General features: G+C 45.0%; 1 protein-coding gene across 7 annotated transcripts in view; it reads left to right on the top strand.

Moving 5' to 3' along the window:
- Window positions 1–13,058, top strand: part of ASTN2 (astrotactin 2) — a 1,447,326-nt gene extending 1,434,268 nt beyond the window's left edge. For all 7 annotated transcript variants that reach the window (XM_047699298.1, XM_047699297.1, XM_047699295.1 and 4 more), the window contains one exon: window positions 12,240–13,058. In XM_047699298.1, coding sequence (XP_047555254.1) covers window positions 12,240–12,477 — 238 coding nt within the window. In that variant the 3' untranslated portion in view covers window positions 12,478–13,058. The remainder of the gene's footprint in view (window positions 1–12,239) is intronic.
- The last annotated feature ends 8,771 nt before the right edge of the window (window positions 13,059–21,829 follow it).

Raw genomic sequence — 21,829 nt, 5'->3', positions numbered from 1 at the left:
CCGTGGGGAGGCTGCTTCTCCCTCTCCCTCTGCCTCCTGCTCCCCCTGCTTGTGCTTTCCCCCTCCCTCTCTTTCTCTGTTAAATAAATAAATAAAATCTTTAAAAATAAATAAAAAGGAGATTAGCAAGTGTTAGAGAAGTACTGAAGACACAGTCTCAAAGGGACACTATTTTTTAAAGTAATCTGGAGGAAGGGAAGAGCGTGAAAAAGAGAATCTGACTGCCTTTCCCAGTGTGATTCATTGTTATTTAATGCCAGGTATGTGATCATCTGGAGTACCACCTAAAATCCTTCCTCCTGCCCCTGGGGAACTCCTTCCACACTTTGGTAAATTTTGTATAGAGGAACTGAAAGAATTTCCCTGTAGTTGGAGCAAAGTGTGTGACAGCAGGAGTGGTAAGAGATAAGAAGGGAGAGGTCAACAGGGGCCAATCTTGAATGCCCTGTAAGTAGGGCTAAAGAGTTTGGATTATCTCCCTAGAGTAATGGGAAGCTTTTCAAGTGTTTTTCAGAATGCGGGGGGTGATGTTGGCAGATCTTCAGGGGGAGAAAGATCCCTCTGACCTCAGTTGGAAGCTTAAGACCCTGGGTTGGTTGAGAGGAGTCAAGACAGGAGGGAGGTGGAGAGGTCCTTGAGGCTGCTCTTTTAATAACCCAGGGGAGATAGGTGGCGTTCTGGAGCAGGGTGGGACTGATAGCATTGGAGAGGATCGCCAGACTTCCTGAAATACTTAGTTGGAGGCACTCTGTGCTTTGAAAGGTTTTAAAGTTACACTGTAAACTGGGCAAGGTAGGGTACTCTCATTTTATGGATGATAAGGAATTAGAGGCCCCAGGAGGTTAAATGAGCTGCCCATAGCTGCGCCGTGTGTTAGGGAGGCTGGTTCTGCCCTGATCTCTCACCCTGAGCCCTTAGAACACTTGCAGTATCCCTCCGAGGATTTGAGGCCGTCAGGGGAACAGAGGAGAGCTTGGTCAGAGATAAAAGGAATCTCTTCCTGGAACAGACCTTATCTGCCCATTGGGTCCTGGACTATAACTTTTTCTCTTTCACATGAAAGGAAGCTTCTTTAGATAAAAGCTAAAAGAGGGCAGACAGGCAGAAGCACAGAGCCCCAGATGAAAGCCACTGTGTGAGTCACTGGGGCTGCCATCTTGCCCATGGACTGGGAAAGGCATCCCCCTTTATTGGGCTTTCCCACAGGGCTCAGAGAGTTTGGGTGGAAGCTAAACCAGAGCTCCACTCCTGACGTTGTCTTTACAGCCTTCTGGGTTCCTTTATGACCTTCCAGGACATAAATCTTCTGGAAAGGCTGCCTGGCCTCCCGCAGAGGCAGGAAAATCCACTTGGTAATGGACTGTGATAACCCACTGATCTCCAGCCAACCCGTCACCAGTCACTGTCCACCAGCTCCAACTGGTGTTACCAGTTTCCTCCCTTCTCAGTCTTGCTAGTCTCTGGAGGGGATATGATATTCCTCTAACATCCCACACTGGCATGTCAGCAGGAATCAAGATAGCTGCATCTTAATCTATCCTGACACTGCTAATGAACTCACCTGTGTAACCCTGGGCTCTGGCTCTCTCTGGCCCTCAGTCTCCTCATCTATAAAATGAACAGGATGAACTAGGGCAGTGGTACTTTTGCTTTTTAGCAGTGGATTTCTTTTTTTCCTAAATAGACCTTAAGTAGAACCACAGGCCTTAACTAGAATGCTACTTTCTCAGAGAATCCTCCAGAAGTTCTACCTGTTCTCTCAATCACACCGTCATGTTTTAATTTAATGCATTGTACCTACTAGTTTCAATATCTCATGTGTCTTAGGTATTTACTGTTGTGTTATCTCTCTTCGGCACTATAATATCAGCTTATGTATATTTAGTGATTCTTTAGGTCCTAGTTGCTCTTGTAAGTGGGTGCTGAATACTTGTTAAATACTTGTTAAATAATTGGATAATGGGATGAGTGGATGTGTGGCTCAGATGTGCCCAGTTGTTCTGGTAGAAGCTAGAGAGGGTGGCCTAGGACCTCACCTGCTGGGTCTCCATTTCAAATCCCCTTTCTCCCACTCCCAAGGGACTCTTGGGTCGCTCTCTGACCTCTTAAAGGTCTGTGGATGAAAGAGACAGCTGAATTCCATGAACTCTAATTCTTTCCAGCTCAAAGATAGCAATCAAAAAATACATTGTCCTTGCAAATATTAAGAGACCCCAGGAGACCACGTTTCATTAATTTATTTATTCATTGGTTCATTTAATGTTCTTACTGTGTGCCAGGCTCTGTGCTATGGGCTGGAAATGTATGCATGAAGAAGACAGATCCTGCCTTTACAAGGAGCAGCACCTAGTGAGAAAAAGTCTATGGGCAGTTACACTAAACATGTTATAAGAAGCATACTATAAAAATGGGGGGTGGGAAGTTTGTTTTCCAGCAGTGCTTCTCCAGTTTGAATGTGTATGAGAACCCCCTGAGAGTCTTGCTAAAATTCAAGTTGACTTAGTGGGTTAGGATGGGCTACATTTCTCATAAGCTCTCAGGTGATGCCCATGTTGCTGGTCCCAAAAGCACAGTTTGAGGGACAAGGTTCTAGATGGGATTAGCAGGCACAGCTAATCCAGACCTGGACCTCAAAGGAGGATCCATGGAGAAGAGAGTGAAGTCTTTGCCTAGCATCAGAAGATGAATGGGAGTCCTCCAGGCAGAAGGAGGAGGATGTTCTCATCCAGAGGAACAACCAGTGCAAGGATGAGTGTTGGGGTGGGTAGCTAAGAGGATACACTTGAGTCAGGAAGTACAAATCTCATTGGGACAGAGAGTTCAAGGTGAGAGGGGAAAACAAACAAAACATAAAACCAAGGTTGGGACTTCAACAGAGGGCAGAGCATGATGGCTCTTGTGAGCTCTGTCCAGGAGTTTGTTCTTTCTCCCAAAACCCAGAGGAGCCATTGGAATAAATGTGCCATGACTCTGAAGGGTTTCCAGGCGGGCATGGTGTCAGATGGTAAAGGAGAGAGAGTGAGACACTGTCTTTGGGTTCCTGTCCTAGGTTTGCCATCCACTTGCCATGACCTTGGACAAATTCCATTGTCATTCTGGACCCCATCTGTAGCATAAAAGGGCTGGACTCCAAAGTCCCTTCCAGCTGGAGAGCCAGGGAACCAAGCCCTGAAGTTCATAAAGACCAGAGAACAGCCACGCCCTGACTGTCCTTTCTCCTCCATAGTGTCCTGATTCCCAGGGATCTAGGGTGGCCAGGGTGTTAAGAGCTCTTCCCAGGAGGACTCATACCGTGGGATGAACTCTATTAGGATTCTCTTGGCCTCTAATCATCAAACCCCAAAATGTTCTGTACTTCTCCCTGTATCTGTAGTCACATACCCCCATAAAATTTAGTGACTAAAGGGCATCTCTTCTGTCTGCCTAATGAGTCTGTCAGGCCAGTGTCCTCCAGAGCCTAGTTTCCGTGACAGCCACAGGTGCCGCAAACAGCTGCTCAGAGAAGACCTACTGCTACCCAGCTGTCCCAGCCATATGGTTCCTATTAGGAGACCTGAGAAGCTGAGCTCATAGGTGGCTAAGGACCAGAATTCACTTCAGTCAGTACACCCTTGACTACTCTTGGGCTTCTCCATCCTCTCAGCTACATTTGGCTGAAATGATAGAGTAGGAAGAAGAGAGCGAGCACTGAAGAGATTTTGTTTTGGTGAATTCATCTCTCTGGACTGGTAATAGTATATGTACTATCTCAGCCTCTCTTGCTTCCGTGGCAGACATTACTAATAGATCACAGAAATCATCCCACGCTTGGTTTAGCCTGGGATTTTTCTCACCACAGCAAGGCAAGAAGCCTTTCCTACCCTTCTCAGGTGTGAACTGTACCCATATCCTGTGCTGTATCCAGAGTGAAAGTAAGCAAATTTGATGTCCCTGTATATTCTTGCAGTTCAAGATTATATTAGCTCTTTCCTTAACTATCATTCCAAAAGCCTTAATCCTTTTGGAGTTTCCAGGATATTAAGAGAAAAAGCAAACTTAGGCTTCTAGGGCCATATTCCTATGGACCTCGGATGCACTTTTAATTTTCTGCATATTTTGACATTCCTGAAATCAGGATGGACAGTGCAAATGGATGTGTGCATTAGTGCTACATACTTATTTCTTAAAAGGCTATTATTACTCAGTGGCATTTCTTATAACTTAAGATGTCTTAGGATGAATAAATACAAAAACAATACACAGTATGACTTTGAACAAGTGTTCCATGGATCAGTGTTCCCACTGATAGTATAACAAGGTTGGCTCTTATCTCGAAGTCTGTATCAGTTCTGCACTGAAATCACTGGGTTAGCTGAGACTCTGTCATACTTACCATCAGTTAAGGAATGAAATCTTGGGAAGGTCTTATGTTTTCTTGTGAGCGAATAAGGAGAAGAAAAAATGTAAATATTTTCACTGTTTATCTTACAAATTACATGTCAAACCTGGCGTTGAAGATAAATATCCAGGTGGCAGTATTTGACTTGCTGAGATTCTGTTCTGTGGGAATGGTCCATGGCTAGATTTGATGTGGATTTATTCTGAAAATAACCCCAGTAAACTACTGGGAAGCCATAAAACCATGGTTTCATCGCACAAATTCATCACACCAACTATAAAATATATGTGTAAAAATTCACGTTTTTAAAAATGGAATTACTTGATTGTATTTTGTTCTATAAGTAATTCTTACTCTATAACATCTACATGATGTGGAGGTATATAAAATGGAAAGTGAAAATTTTGCACCTCTGAATCCGTAATCCCAACCCAGAGATAAAGTCATTATTAGGGTGCTTTCCAGATATAGATACAGGTATGATATGGATATACACATGAATGGGGACTCAATATAAGCTTAAGGATACGCATGCATCTATAGATACAGCCCTGTTTCCACCAACTCTGCTATTTTCAGTAAATATATACACTATATTCTGTTTACACTTAACAAGTCTTTTCTCGTGGATGCATATGTAGATATGTTATCTGGGAGGGCCCTTTATCCATACAATTATATGAATGTATCATTTGTTAATTGAGTCTTTTATCCAATTAGGTTTCTTCCAAATGCTGTACTCTTATAAATAAATTAATACAAATGTTTTGCCCACTTGCCAGATTATTTCCCTAGGTCCACATCGATGCTCTTATCCCATTTCATTCCCTTTATCAATTCCTGCTAGAGAATTACTGGATTTGGAAAGCTAGGGACTGAGAATTTCCTCAGTTCAAGTTAATTTACCCTTATTAGTTCCTTCTTCTTGCACAATCAGGAGCTGGACAACAGGGGGACTCTACTATCTTAGAAGCAGGTGGGAGGTATCATGGGCACCTATTATGGGCCCAGTCATTTATAGGTCATTTCACCTATTTTGAAGATAAAACAACAGAGAATCAGTGGAATTGAGTAAATTGTTTAAGGTTAAACTGCTAGTAACTATCAGAGGCCAAATTCAAAATAACCTCAAAAATGCCAAAATCCAAACCAATATCCTGTCCATTGTAACCCATTGCATCCCAAGATTTATACAAAACAAAGGCAAAATATAATATGTATCACAACAGAGAAATAAAAGGCTTCAGCAGCAAAGGGGAAAAGATGACTTATGATACCTGGGGATATCTGGAAGACTTCCTGAAGGTGACATTTCAGCATGACTTTGAAGCATGAGTAGAACCTCTCACATCAGGAACTCCATGCCTTGGCAGTTGTGTCACACCAGGTTCTGTTGTGAAGTGCTCATCAGATGCCCGTCAGTGGTATTTCTCTGAATGAAGCCTCTAATTCCTTTTAGATTAAAAATAAAAACAACAAAAATCTTCTCCATTTTCTACATCCATTAGGCTCTGCCTTGGTCTAAATGTTGTATCTTCTAAAAGTCACAGGTCCAAAATCTAATGTCCAAGATAATAACATTAAAGGATGGGGCCTTTGGGAGATGACTAGGTTATGAGGGTGAGTCCCTTATAAATGGGATCAGTAGTCTTATAAAAGAGGGACCAGAGAGATCCTTTGCTGCTTCCACCATGTGAAGGCACAGCAAGAGAGTACCATCTCTGAATCAAGAAGCTCGCTCTCACAGCCACTGCACCACATCTTCCAGTGCCATGATCTTGGGCTTCCCAGCCTTCAGAACTGGGAGAATTAAATCCATATTGTTCATAAGCTATCCAGTCTGTGGTATTTTGTTATAGAAACCCAAACAGAGTAAGAATACTTTCTAAAACATACTTGATTTGACCATCTCCAGTGAAGGAAGCCCATTGGAGATATGGAAGGATCTATTCTATAGATAGAGGACTCTAGTTTTAATTTTTTTAAATTATATTGAGTCAAAATTTGCCTTCTGTTAATTTTAAAGTGACATCATTGATAACACTGGTGTGCCTTGTAACAGAGATCTAGATGCTATTCTCACACTGTTAACCTTGGTCAAAACCTATGACCAGCCTGCGGCTCACTTTTACTACCTAAAGACTAGGACTGAAGTATGGACTCTAGGATTGTGGCAAGGATTATATTTAGTTTCAGCCCCTACCCCCCTCCCAGTCTTCATTTATTAGAACAACATAACGATTTGCCTGAATATCCCCCCTTCAGTGGACACATTCCATTCCTGCTTTCCACACTTCCTCCTAAGACTTGCTTTTGAGACAACCTTCAGCAGCAGCATCTGGCTACAGTTTGCACATGTCCCTCTTACCAGAAGTGACTGGGGTTCTCCAGATGTGGCCTGACCGGGACAATATGAATGAAGTCATTTCTTTCTCTTAATCTGCTCTGTCTACTTCTGGAGGTTGTGTCCCATTTTTGTGCAACCACGTCATGCCCTCGACTCTCATTAAGCTTGAGGTCAGTTAACACAGAGACACTTAAGCTCAACTCAAGGAGATAGGGAGGAGGGAGAGAGGCCAATAGGAATGTTTCCTTACTGCCTCCTTTCCCCCCCTCCAGTCCAAGGCCCCCCTGGAAATTAGGTCTTTGTCCACTAACTGTGTCAACAGCTGATTGGGTAATGGTGCTGGGAATAGAATGGTCGGTCAAAGGTTCTACAGTTCCCGGAGAAGTGGCATCAGAACTCAGCCCCTGACTTCTCCACAAGCCATTCCTGTCTCAGTCTTGCCTGCTAATACAATCATAAATTAATGTGTGGCGGCTCCTTCACCTCTGGCTTCCTATCCCAGCGGTTCTGGGTCCTGTCTCCAATGAGGAAGATTTCATTTCCGGTATTTGAGAGAAGTGGTCACTCTGACCTATGATTCCCTCTACAGGGAAAGCTGGACCATACCTGGCCTTTGATTTATGCATCTCCATTGCCTACAAATTTATTACCCAGCACTCTTGCCTTTGGTCTCTCACTCCCTCCTCCTCCTCCTGGGCCTTTAAGCATCTGCAACCTTTCTCTCCATGGCGTCACCTTCTGACTTCTCCTGTCTTTGTTGGCTAAATGCAAGCTAAGGTCATAGACAGTGTGTGCGTTGGAAAAAGAACAGGGACAGTTAAGTGAACTGACACTGGTTTAGTGCCTATTGTATACAGACATCTATGCTGGATGCCTAGGGCAGTCATTTCATTTCAGCCTAACAACAGCCCTACAAAACAAGCATCTCTAATCCCATTTTACAAATGGGCAAACAGGACTACAGAGAAGTGACTTCCCTAATGGGCTCTGAAGCCTGTGTCCTTTCTACCACAGTATGCTACTTTGAATCTTGGCTAACATGTACTGAGCCAGTTAGCCAGGTTCTCTCTCTCTCCCCCAAAACACCGCTCTTACTTCCATTTTATGGAGGCCGTAACTAAGAGCAGCATCGAAGAACTTGCTGATGATCTACACAGCTGTTGAGTTACAGAGTTTGGATTTGCATCTGTGGCTTCCAATTCATTCTCTCTACAGTCAGGAGCTCTGGTTCTTGCTCTGCCCTTGTTACTAACTTAAGGTGTTCTCTTAGACTATTTTCTCACTCCAAACTTCTGTTTCCTCATCCATTCAAAAGGAGACTTGGTTCAGTTGAGTCCCAAGATTCTTCTTGAGGAAATGGCTGGGACTTTGGAGGCAAAGCATTTGGGAATGTTGGAGGAATTCCCCTTTCCCACCTCATTTTATATTCATAGCTTGTTTTTGTGATCACTCTCCATTGCCCCTAAAATATAATACTTCACCATGACTTTGAAGAGTCCCAGTGGCCTGATATCTGCCAAACTGAGTAGTCTCTTACCCATTCTTTGTGCTAAGCATTTCAAAGAACTAGGTGCTCATGCTTCCTCTCATCTAACTTTCCATGGGCTCTTTCCTTTGCCTCCCCAATTACCTGAAAAACCTGTCTCAACAGTGAAGTCTTGGTGCAGATATTACATCCCTTGGGAAGGTTTCTGAGCTCCCAAATTCATGATTAGGTGTTCACTTTATATATTCCCAGAGTACACAGCATGTCTCCAATCCAGCACTCTGGCCCCAAATTAGAGGCTGTTAGCATTTCTGTCTTTTGCCGGCCACTGACTTACAAAGGTGCTCTAGGCTTACACCAGAACACAAATAAGGCTGATGATGGGGGGTGGGGCAGGTGTTGGTAGTGATACTTGCTAACCTCTGTCAAGGACCTAAGATGTGCCAAACATGTTTCTAAGAGTTTTGCATGTATTAACTTACATAATCCTCACTATAACTTTATGAGGTTGGCGAATGTTACTCCCTTTTTATAAATGAGGAAGCAGAAGAAGGGCATAGCTTTCAAAAAACACAGAGCATAAAAGCAAACCAGCGCCTTTAAGTATGACGATAGGGAACACTTAACACCTGGATGTGTGCCCGACCAGGTTTCTTGCTGTCATTCTGGCCCTTCCCCCAGTTTGATTCTCCTCAAGGCAGCCAGGAACATTTTTAAATAGTCCAGCTCTGAATCCCTTATATTGCTGCTTGAAACCCTTTGAGCAATCCCTGGTTTGCCCTCCAGGCCGCTCTCGTAGAGAACATTTATTGAAGGCTTATTACAGATTCAGCAATGCTGGCTTTTTGTTTGTTTTTTAACAGGACTTTGTGGTAGATACAGCAATTACTCCCATTTCATGGATGAGGAAACTGGGTCACACCTGCTTAAACAATTCCCTCAATATCACCGAGTTAGTAAGTGGCTGAGCCAGGATTTGAACCTGAGCAGTCAGGCTGTAGAGCCCCGATGATGTACTCTTCTTCTGTACAACCAACACCCCAGTTCCTAAGCTCCAATGGCCTAGCCCCTGCCACTTCTCCAGTCCCCCACTGTGTGCCCACTTAACACACAGTAGTCCTGGTATTCCTACCATAAATCATCAGAACTTTTTTTTTTTTTCTAAAGATTTTATTTATTTATTTGACAGAGAGAGATCACAAGTAGACGGAGAGGCAGGCAGAGAGAGAGAGAGAGGGAAGCAGGCTTCTTGCTGAGCAGAGAGCCCGATGTGGGGCTCGATCCCAGGACCCTGAGATCATGACCTGAGCCGAAGGCAGTGGCTTAACCCACTGAGCCACCCAGGCGCCCAGAACTTTTTTTTTTTTAAATATTTTATGTATTTATTTGACAGAGAGAGAGACAGCAAGAGAGGGAACACAGGCAGGGGGAGAGGGAGAGGGAGACGCAGGCTTCCCACCAAGCAGGGAGCCCAATGCAGGGCTCGATCCCAGGACCCCGAGATCATGACCTGAGCCAAACGCAGACACCTAACAACTTAGCCACCCGGGTGCCCCAATCCTCAGAACTTCTATATAATCCCGAATCTTTTTTTTTTTTTTTTTTTAAGATTTTGTTTATTTATTTGACGGAGAGAAATCACAAGTAGGCAGAGAGGCAGGCAGAGAGAGAGGAGGAAGCAGGCTCCCTGCTGAGCAGAAAGCCCGATGTGGGGCTCGAACCCAGGACCTGGGATCATGACCTGAGCCGAAGGCAGCGGCTTAACCCACTGAGCCACCCAGGCGCCCCATATAATCCCGTATCTTTATGCCTTTACCTCTGCCTCCTGTTTTGCCTTTGTCATCTTTAACCCCTACTCATTTCTGAGACTCAACACAAGCTGCCCTTCTACTAGGAAGCCTTTGGATATTCCCATTCCTACCTAGGCACCTTCCTCTACTCTCCCACCTCCCCAGCCCCCACACCTCCTCTTATCATTGCCCTTGCTACCTGTGTTGTAATTTTCCATCTGTCTGTCTTTCACACTGAAGAGGGAGCCCTACCATAAAATAAGTGCTCAGTAAATGAGCAGTCGATGATTTTATCTCCTCTAACTTTATAGCAGCCCATTTTTCAAGAGAAGAAATGGGTTTAGAGACATTAAGTAAATTTCCCAAGGACACAGAGCTATTAAGGAACAGAGCAAGGGCTCAAACCAGAGGAGAGAGAAATGAACTCCTCAAGCCCCTGGTTGGGAGGTGCTGCCAGCAGGGAGAGAGGACTGTGGGCAGAGTGGCAACTCGAGTGCGATTATGAAGCTATGAATTCTTGGCACCTCAGGAAATATTCCACCCAAGTGGTGAACTATACAAAGAGGACTTTTTGAAAGGTACCTCATAAATCGTGCCCACAAAACATACACACAGAAGCCCGGCCCTTTTCCAGCCGTCATGCAGGTGCCTAACATAGTCTCCCATTTGTGGGGTCTGTTGTCATAAAACACCCTCCCTCCTGGGGTCTCAGAGGGGCATGGAGAGGATGGCAGGAGAGAGCTGCTCATTTAGCCCTTGAGTATCTTGAAGATGCTGGAATGTAGAGAAAACTGGATTCCACGTGGTGACAAGCACTTTGACGATGATGTCTAACGTGTGGTGTGACCCAGGAAAAGGATATCCCTTTCTCTCTCTGAGCCTCAGTTTTCACATCTTTAAGAAGAATAGGTCAGACTAGGTCACTGGTTCCCAGTTGGGGTGATTTTCCCCCCAAGAGGACAATTCCCAATGTCTGGAGACAATTCCACTGTTACGACTGGGGCAAAGAAATGCTATTTGTATGTAATAGGCAGAGGCCCAGGGATGTTGCTGAACTTCCTACAAGACACTCCCCACACCATAGAACTATCTGGCCCACTATCAGCAGTGCCATCATTGGGAACCCCAAGGGTCTCAGAGATCCTTGCTAGCTTTAATTTTCTGTGCAGCCATCAGATGACCTCAGGGGTCCTCTCTCTCTTACTGGTTAAAGGGATCTAGATAAGTTACTAATGATGATCACCACAGGACAGGGTGATTCTTGCTCAGACCAGTGTTCTGTATGACCTTGATCCCAAGGTACCATCATAACAATTCTTTATAATCACAGGTATCATTTATTGGGAGCTTACTCTGTGCCAGGCTTTGGGCATTTCTCATGCTAGACATTAACCACCACTTACGAGGCTAAGACCATCATCACTATTTTATAGATGAGGAAAATGCTCATAGAGAGGGACTTTGGGGGTGTTCAGACCTAGATCCAAATGCCCAGCCCCAGTGGTCAACTTGCTGTTTGACCTTGGTCACACAACGTCATTTCTCTGAGCCGTGGGTTCCCCATCCATTTGTGTGAGTGGAAAGAACAGTATGTCCAGGGCTGTTATGGAAAGCACATAAAGGGGCGCCTGGGTGGCTCAGTGGGTTAAGCCGCTGCCTTCGGCTCAGGTCATGATCCCAGGTCCTGGGTTCGAGCCCCACATCGGGCTTTCTGCTCAGCAGGGAGCCTGCTTCCTCCTCTCTCTCTGCCTGCCTCTCTGCCTACTTGTGATTTCTCTCTGTCAAATAAATAAATAAAATCTTTAAAAAAAAAAAAAGAAAGCACATAAAATCTTTAAATGTAGGTAAAGCGATTATTCTCTGTCTAGTGTGGCAGGTGTCGGTAAATTTTAGCTGCGATTGCTGTTGCTGTGTATCATTATTATAATGATTTTTTCTTGGTCAGAGTCCCGAGGCTGGTGACCTTGTAAGTCCTGGGACTCTTCATATTTTAGAAACGAAAATGCTGGGTCAAAGGTTATACGTCGCTTTCAGTTTTTACACATTGCACAGTGGAAGAGGACAAATTTGGAGGTGATTTTTGAGTAGGTGTTTGAAATACCGCATTCAGGCCAGGAATGGATAGGAGATTGTTGGAGCAGGAAGTTCCCATTTCTCTGTTGACTTTTATTCACCACTTAAAGGCTTCACCCTTGATCTGGGCTTCATTCTTCCTCACGGTCTCATCTTCCTTTTCAGGAAGGCCCACCTGATCTTGCGGCGACTGGAGAGGGTGAGCAGCCACTGCTCCAGCCTCCTGAGAAGCGCTTACATCCAGAGCCGTGTGGACACCGTGCCCTACCTTTTCTGCCGCAGCGAGGAGGTCCGGCCTGCGGGTATGGTGTGGTACAGCATCCTCAAGGACACCAAAATCACATGCGAGGAGAAGATGGTGTCCATGGCCCGGAACACGTATGGGGAGTCCAAGGGCCGGTGAGGGAGGGTGCCACCCTCCGTGAGCACAGAGACTCTCCGTGGGAGGGGGAGCAGTACTCTCATGGATCCTGGGGCCTGGGGGGGCTAGGGGACAGCTGAGGATGGGCCTGGCAGATGAGCTTGCCAGCAAGGCCAAAGCAAACTCTTTCTCTTGTGGATAGCCGACAGAGAGCTTTGTAACCACTGGAATTATCCGTTTTTCTCTTTTATTTTTTCTAAGATATTATTTGACTCTATCAAAGTCTCTCCTTTTTAAACATTTTCTTATGGAGGGCGGTCAGTCCCGAGGCAGGAGCTTTCAGGTGGAGACCAAGCGGCCTTTGCTCTTCTTCCTTCCTCCTGCCACACTCCGCTTCCTTCCTGCAATGGACCCTGGAGGAAACCTCTGGAGAGACAATCTGACCTCTTCAGCATCAGGAAGGAGGCCCCGAGAATCGGCGCAGTGAGGAAGCTTGGGTCTTTATGACTTTTCTTTTTTCCCCAGACGTTATTGAGTTTGCAGGATCCCTGCCTCTTCCTGCTACCTGTGGGTCTGCCCAGAGTCCCTGCAGGACTTTCCATGCATTAAAAATTCTTATTGTCTCTCTTTCTGCTTGGGGAGTGTTTCTTGCCACTGGCGGACCTTGGTTTATTCACGCAACAGGTATTTATTGATGACTTACTATAGACCAGACATCGGACATGCAGCTGAGGAGTGAGAAGCTCCCTGCTCTCAGGGAGCTTACAGTCCCATGGAAATTGTAGAGAAGCAGTTCAGCGACTTCAGGCTGTAGCAGGGGAAGAGCGGGGTTTATTTACACTCATCGCTGGGCCATGAGACAAACCAGAGGAGCTCTGAAATGCCTCCTTGAGAAAGGGATGCCTGAAGCCCAGCAGATAGGGAGGAATCAACCAGACAGCGTGTGGAAAGATAAGATGGGACACCATGGATGAAAGTCCAGAAATAAGAGAAAAAAGAACCCATTCAAGGGCTGAAAGCACTTTTTAGAGAAGATATTTATTTATTTATTTATTTATTTTCGTGAGATGGAGAGAGTGTGAGCAGGGGAGTGGCAGAAGGAGAAGGAATCTCAAACGGACTCCTCACTGAGCGTGGAGCCCTACATGGGGCTTGATCTAGCAACTCTGAGATCATGACCTGATTGAAAATTAAGAGTCCGAGGCTTAACCGACTGAGACACCTAGGGACTCCATGGACTGACAGCACTTTCCTTTTTTTTTTTTTCCTTTTAAGATTTGTTTACTTACTCTATAGGGAGAGAAAGCATGGATGAGCCAGGAGTGGAGCGAAGGGAGAGAGAGAATCCTCAAGCTGACTGCACGCTGAGCTCAGAGCCTGACACGGGCTTAATCCCAAGACCCTGAAATCATGACCTGAGCTGAAATCAAGAGTCAGCCATCCAACCAAGTGTTACCCGGGTGTCCCTAAAAGCACTTTCAATGACAATAGAGACCCAAGTGGCTGGAGGGAAAGCTGGAGCTGGGCAAGATGTTGGAAGTTTTGGACAGGAACTTTGACAGTATTAGAAGTAACTGAGCACCACCACAGATGTTAACAGAGTGAAATGCCAAGCTTAAAGAGAAGTTGTTTTGGCCACAGGGGTGGAAGTGGGGCTGGAGAAGGCCCCCAGAACTGTGACTATTGTTATTTTCCAGGCAAGAAGTGACGGCAGCTTGATCTTGAGGTCATGGAGAGACATTCCGCCACTGGAGTCTCCTTTTAAAGGCGAATGAACTGCTTCCAGTGTGTTACCTGGGAGGGTAATGAGTACAAAGAGGCATTATAGATTCTTAACATTCTGGTAATAAATCCCAGGAGCTAGCTTGGTTGAGAAGGTAAGGATATAGGTCTAGGTATTCCATAATGCAAGGATGACACCTGTTAGAAGAGAGTAAGGCACTGTGGGAATTCAGAAGAGGAGAAAAACTGAATACCAGTAAAATATAAGCAGTTAAAAATATGCCTACTTCTCAGTTTTGATGAATGCCTGTGAGGTCAACAGGCACTTCCTTTCAGGAAGGTCCCCTTCCTGAAAATGTACATGCTGAGCCCTGACCACCACCCTCTCACCCCCTGACTCTATTACACATGGGGAAACAAAGCATAGGAACCCTCTTCCAGACAAGTCAGGTGTCTAGAGATCTGCTCAACTTCCAGCAATCTAAACTCAAAGATACTCTTTCAAGAAGTTTTATTAGTATTGGATTGACGTTTCTGCAAGTATGTAGGTAGACTTTAGATGAATAAATTTCTCCTATAGTCTTGCTGACTCTTCTACTCCTAGGCATAATATAGTCAGAGAGGAACCAACTTCTTGAAAAGAAAGAAAAGTAACAGTTTTTTTTTTTCATTGAACACTTGCCTATCTTTGTTACTTGCCTGTCTTAGTTTCAGTATGATAGAATACTGGTGTAAACAACACAGATTTGTTTCTCACAGTTCTGGCACTGGGAAGTCCCAAGATCAGGGTGCCAACAGATTGAGTGTCTGGTGAGAACCTCTTGATTCATAAACAGCTGTCTTCTTGCTGTGTCTTCACATGGTAGAAGGGAGAAGGGAGGGCTCCTGGGGTCTCTCCAGTAAAGACACTAATCCCATTCAAGAGGCTCCCTCCTCATGACCTAGTCACCTCCCAGAGGTGCTACCTTCTAATATGATCACACTAGGGATTAGGTTTCAACATAGGAATTTCAGGGGAACATCAATATTCGATGTATATCATTGCCACATGCCAAACCCTATTCTAAATTCCTCTCATGTATACCCTTTCCTGAACCCTAGGTCCCTGGCCTTCTCAGAGTTACCCCATTGTTGTAGCTTTCCATTGTCTTGGCCCATCCTGAGGAAAAAATTAGTTCAACAGTTGCAGCAAATTAAACTCCCCAATGTGCTGGGTCTGTGGTCCGAACCTGATTAAGTTGACTCTGTCTCTGTCGCCATCCACCAGCTATTACCTTGGGTAAGTAACCTGCTGTCTGGACCTCCGTTTTCTCATCAACAAAATAGGATTAGTAATAGTCCCACCTTCTGGGGATATTATGAGTCTTGAACAAGATAGGAACTGTAATGTGTTCATCAAAATATACAGTAGGGTCTTTTTTCTTTTTATTAGACAATAGGCATCATGCTTTGGATCTTAAGAGAGATGACATGGGAGTTCTGTCTGGGAGAGGTTTAGAGAATTCTGATTAAGAGAAGGAGTTAATGATTAACAGTCCTATGTGGTACATGAACTGTAAATAGTATCCAAAGTTCAAATCAGAAGCGGCTGTGATGGCAGAACTTAACATGATGCAGGATCCCCAAGGAGAGGTGTGGGGCTTCCTCCAGGGCTCTCACAGACAGCTGTGGCCTCTGGATGCCACCCAGTTGGCTAAAGTTGGCTGGCACATGAGAATATGTGCCATCAGCCTATCCCCAACTCATTCAGCTGCTCATGCCTGCTTTGGTTTTGACCCCCTTTTCCTGGCACTGCGGAGCCTTGTTCTTCCTAGCCACCATAAGTCTCTCCAGAGTGGGATTCTAGAAGCTTGGAGAGACAGGTGCTTGTGTTTGTGCCCTGCCATGTCAGGGCAATTGATCAGACCAATATTTGTTAAGATGTTTCATGGGAAAAAGAAAGAGGAAAATTCTTGAAGTGCAAATGAGGCTGTTGGATTAAACACCCTGGCGTACACGTGGCTGGACTGACCCATGTGTCATCGTGGAAAATGCCCAGGGAGCCCCCGCCCCACTGTGCTGACAAAGATGGGACTTTCTGTGTGGTCTCCACCTCTGAAGAAAGAAGGCCTGTGTTAGAGGTGCACAGAAAGTCACCCCTGCATGACTCTCTCCTCTGGTATGGGTGAGGAGGTACTTCCCCAGGCAGGCTTCTGATAAAGAGGGATCTGCATAGACAAATGCAGACAACTACTATGTGGGATCCTCATCACATCATGGACTACAGACTGACTTCATGTAACCATGTGCAGAAGAGCCATGTGCTAGTATCGCCATTTTCCAGTTGGGTTTAAAACATTTGAATAACCTGCTCCAATTCCCATAGTTAGTGATGATACTGAGTTACTGCCGTCTATACTTGGACAGATGGAGTAATTCAAACCAGTGGTAACTGTGCTTCCTAGAACAAATGGATACAGTGCCCTTTTTCCACATCCTAAGTCGAAAGCTCTGTCCTTCTACCTTCCAGCCACTGCCTGAGGACTGATTTCCAGATTTGGAGTGCTTAGATGAACAGGACCCGGAGCCTGCCTTTAAGAAACTCTTGGAACTTAGCTAATTTAATATGATAAAACCAGACACTTTGGAGTCAAGCCAATCTGGGTTTAAATATTGGCTGTACAGTTTATAGCAAGGAGGGGTTGAACGTTGAGAGAAATTTCTAAGGCAAACTCAGCGGGTTTTGTTAATTAAGAAGCTCAAGTTAACTGACATTACCTTAACCTCTCTAAGCCCCACTTTCTTCATCTATAAAGGAGATAAATACATTGCCCCAAAGGACTGTTGGAAAGATTATATTGGCTAATGTAGCCAGTAGGTGCTTGAAAACAAAAGCTCTCAATAAATAGTTATTACAGCAGCTTATGTACACAGGAAAGGATAGACCAGATTAACTCTGCCATTGAAAGGCAGGCATCAGGAAAGCCTTCACAGTCAAAGGATGTGTAAGAAACAGCAATCTATAAAAGAGTGTACCATATTTGAGAGACTGTGAGTAACTGCTCTGGACTGAAAGATGGGTGTTTGGAGAGGTTGGCAGAGCAGAATATATTGGCCATTGGAAGGCACGGGATTGAAAGCAGGGTTTTACACAGGCAGATAAGCATTTTGAAAAGATATCTCTGGCTGCAGAATAGGAAAGTAGAGAGAAAGGAAAAAGCCAACAGCACCGAGACTGGGTACCGTAGGGTAGAGTAGGATAAAATGGGATGGGATAGGAGAAAACATAAATGTTTAGGAGGAAGATGAGGATGACTAAGCTAGGATCATTGCAATAGTAAGGCGGATATGAGTGATATTAAGGAGCTTGACTCAATAGAACTCGATAACTAAGAGGCCTGGGGGCTTGGATCTTCCCTTTCCTCTCTGGTATCTGAGTCTTATAACAGGCAGAATATGGGACATGAAGTAGTAATTAATCCACTTGGGCTCAATGGACAGTACATGGAAGAGTAGTAATTTGTATCATACAGATGTGGTGATCAGAATATAAGAATGCCAAGGTATTTGGCTTTATGTGGAAATCGTGCATGGACCTATGTGTAACTGCATGAATGTGTAATGACTTCCAAATGCCAGTATATGAACCATACTGAAGGGCTGTGTAAAGCCAATGTAGACATTTGTGGAAAAGAATGTAGACTCAAGAGTACTTGGTTCTTCTTCCTCCCCCTCCTCCTCTTCCTCCTCCTCCTCCTCCTCCTCCTTCTTTTTCTCACTTCTAGTCTTGCCTCTATGGTAGAGTAGCTGTGTGGTCTTTAGCAAGCTATTCTCTGTGAGCCTTGGGTTCTCCATATGCCCCCACCACACGGAGAAAGAGGTGTCATGGACATGAGGGATTATATTAGATGATAACTTATGTATGAATAACATTTTTCACTTCTCTCTTTCTTTTATCTTCATTACCTTCCATTGAAGTTGACCGTGGGAGACTGAATGGCTCTATCTGGCCAGTCTAGAGTGGGTTAAGGTCCCAGCAAGTCTGGAGCAGAGTCTGGATCCCCAGCCAACTCCCTGGCCTAAAGACAACTCAAGTCCCTCTCCAGATCACACAAGATACTAGTTGTTAAGAGTCCAATAGCCTTGGGCAAGTGACACCCTCTGTGTGCCCTGGTGTTGTCCTCTGCCAATTAAGGGAAAGAATAGCAGCACTCATAAGCTTTTAGTGAGGATGGGCCAACATATGTCAGATACTTAGAACAGTACCTGGTGTGTAACAAGTACTATACAAGTGTTCTTATTGTTCTTCTTGTATTCAACATCCTATTTACAGCCACACTGAAGAAAACCTCAATATCCCCTCACACCTTCCCTCTTAGCCTTTGCATGTGCTGTTCTCACTGTGGGGAATGCCCTTCCGGCTTAAGTAGATCCAGCTAAAATGTGTTTCACTGCCTCCCTAAGACCTCTTGCCTCTCCCAGAAGGAGTTGATAACTCTTTCCTCTGGGGTCTTATAGTGAGGACTTCTGTGCCTCCATTCCAGCATTTTCCTCTCTCAATGTCCTTGTCCCTCATAGGACAATGAGCAACACAAGGGCATGGTCTGGGTAGGATTCTGTTACCTGGAGTCTTGCACATGGCTAGCATCTGGCAAAATTGAGCTTGATACCTAGAATGAGGGGACCCTTCGGGAGGCTCCCAGGAAGTATATCCCTTGAGAAAAGTGGACTTCCAATTTGCCATCACTGCAGTGTATGAGGGCCCAGAGAGAAGGCTGCAGCCAAACAAAACCCATGGGTTTTGTGTGGGGGTGTGCTTTTTAATTGACCTCTGCCCATAAAACTGCTAGACCCTGAAAGGTGCTCACTGTCTGTCTGCGTTTGGAAACATCACTGCATGTGTTTGTACATGCTATAGCTGAAGTCAGGCTGCTCTGTTTTCCTGTTTTACAGGAGCTGGCAGCCGGGGAGTATGAGGGACCACAGGTGTGCTCTGCTGGACAAGTGTGTGGGGGTGGGAAGAGAGAGAAGGAAGAAAAGGAAGGGAGGGAGAGAAAAAGATGCAGAAAGAAAGAAAAGAAAGGAGAGAGAGAAGAAAGGAGAAGGAAGGAGGGGGAAAGGAAGGGAGGGAGGGAGGAAGCAGGGAAGGAAGGAAGGAAGGAAGGAAAAGACAAAGAGGCAAGGGAGGAGGTTGCCAGTTTAGGGAGCAGTGAATGTCCCATGGGAGGTTAAGAATTCAGATTCTTCACCCAGCTCTGACACTGAACTGCTGGGGTACCTTGGGACAGTCTCCCTTCGGTCTTACCCTCAGGGTCTTTTCATAAGCAGATTGGTGGGACTAGGACTTCTCCGAAAAATCCTTCTGCTCTGTTATTCCAGGATTCTCAAGTCCTCAAGGCCTACAATTGGAAATGGAGGGAATAAACATTCCTGTATATTTGTAGAAGACACTGAAGTTTACCAAACACACTCCCAGAGAAGAAGTGTTATTTATTTCAGGCAAGTTGCTCTGACCATACACCCCAAATTCGGGATAGGGCTTCCTCTGTTTGGTTCTTACCATCCCTATACATCTGTGATGCTTCTCTACCTAACCCATCAGATTCTAATTATCTCTTTAAGTTCTGTTTTCCCTTAAGACACTGCCTTCTTGGTAGGGCCATGTTTTATATCTCCAGTGCCCAGGTCAGGTTGAAGCAGCTGTTAGGTGCTCAGGAAATGTGTGCCAATTTGAGTTTTCTAGCACAGGGTTCGTGAAGCCTGTCCAATGCAGACTTTATACTTTGGAGATAGGAAACTGAGCCCAGACTTGTGTTCACACAGGCTCTTCATCCCAGAGCAGGTCTTTGGGCATCTCTCTTCTGACCCCAAGAGAAATCCCCTTTGGGCTCTACCAAGAGGTCCATTCATGGGGTAGGTGAGAAGCCCTGGAGGGAGGGGCTGAGGTATCTGAGGAGCCCATGTGGGAACAGAACTGGTGAAGTCTGTTCAAATGTAAGGCTTCTACATTTGGTCAGAGAGGCTTGGTCAGAGAGGCTGGGCTCTTGGAGATTCAGATTAGAATGACCAATTACAATAACACCAAGAGCAATAATTACCATTTCTTGAGTGTTTTCCATAGCCTGGGTCTATGCCAAGCGTGTTAGTTGTAGTATCTCATTTAGGTGTCACATCCTGTAACCCAGCTGTTGGCATCCCCATTTTACAGAACAAGTTCTGAGGTGCAGGGAAGGTAGGTGATGTGCCTAGAGTGATACCATTAGTAAGGAACTGGGATGGAGTTCTCATTTAAGAGGTCATAACTCTGCAGCTCTGTTCTCAGAACCACTCTGGAGCATTTCTAAAATTCTCCCATTTTAGATATAAGAAAACTGAGGACCAGGAAGAAAAAAGTGCTTGTCCAAGATCATGCATCTAGCAAAACCAAGAGTGGAATATTCCCTGATTTTTTATCTCTGGTGCTTTCCTGACCCCTGGGCAACTGAGGCACATCCTCTTTCCCGACGTCTGCGTAGGTTGGGAGGGGCAGGGAAGAAAGTCTTAACCTCTGCTCAAGAAGCAAGGCCAGTGCCAAGGGTAGCCAGCCTTCCCAGGAGATTTTGTAGTACAAATACCAGCCTGGTTGCAGTTCACTAGCTTTTATGATCAGGGATGACGTAGTTTCTTCACTCACTTGTAAGCTATTCTACTCCACAGTCCATGATCGGCCTTCCCCAGGGCAGAGGGAGAGGCATGTGTTTAGAGGGGCTGTCTACAGGGATCAGCAAGGCTGGCACTGCCCTATCAGAAAGTAAAAGCATGACTGATTGGCTGCGTGGCTTTGGGCTAATTTCTTCCCCTCTTTGGATCTTGATCTCCCATGCGATATAATTTGAAGCATTGGACTGAAACATCCGGATGCCTGGGACCTTGGGTGAAATACAGATTGCTGGCCCCACTCATTGAGACTCCAGTTGATTAAGTCTTGGGAGATGCTTGGAAATCTATATTTTCCAGGTTTCCTAGGGTGACTTTGATGTTTGCCTTGTTTAAGACCTATAGATCTAGATGATTTTTAAGAACATTTGCAACCAAGGGAGAGACTTTTTGAGTTTATATGGAGAATACCCAGAGGCTCCATGTCACCTTCAGATTTGTCATGGTAAACATGCAGCTGAAGGAATGGGCTCCTTTGTTGGGGTTCAAGAAAACAGAATGGAGACAAGAGGGTTTCCCGGAGAGACCAGTTTTGTCTCCCTATTTTAAAAAGTGCTGTTTTTTGTATGTGAGGGGGTGAACTTTTCCATCACTAGAGAGGTACAAATTGACAGTTCACCAAGTTGAGGTTCAGGTCTCTGTGGCAAGGAACAAAATTACAGAAAGAACTGTTAAAGGATCAAGTAATTCTGAGGATTGAATATTGGCCTCTGGAGTCAAACAAACTTGGAATTAAATTCTAGCTCCCCCAAACATGGGAACTTTACAGACCTGGAATTCTGTTTCCTCACCAGAAAAACAGGAATCACCAGTTTCTTCTACTTCACTGGGACGTTCATTGTAAGGAAGGCATTATCAATAAATAAGAAAGGACCTGGCATAGGCACACAGTAGGTGCTCAGTAAAATCTTGTGGGTTTCTTTTTTTCCCCCTTGAGTTTTCAATTGGTCATTCCTTTGGCATCACTATTAGTTCCAAGAAAACCTAACTTCAGGGA

This window comes from Lutra lutra, chromosome 13, assembly GCF_902655055.1.
Source record: "Lutra lutra chromosome 13, mLutLut1.2, whole genome shotgun sequence".
In the NCBI taxonomy this organism is placed as follows: domain Eukaryota; kingdom Metazoa; phylum Chordata; class Mammalia; order Carnivora; family Mustelidae; genus Lutra; species Lutra lutra.
This window is presented reverse-complemented; position numbering and strand designations above follow the sequence as displayed.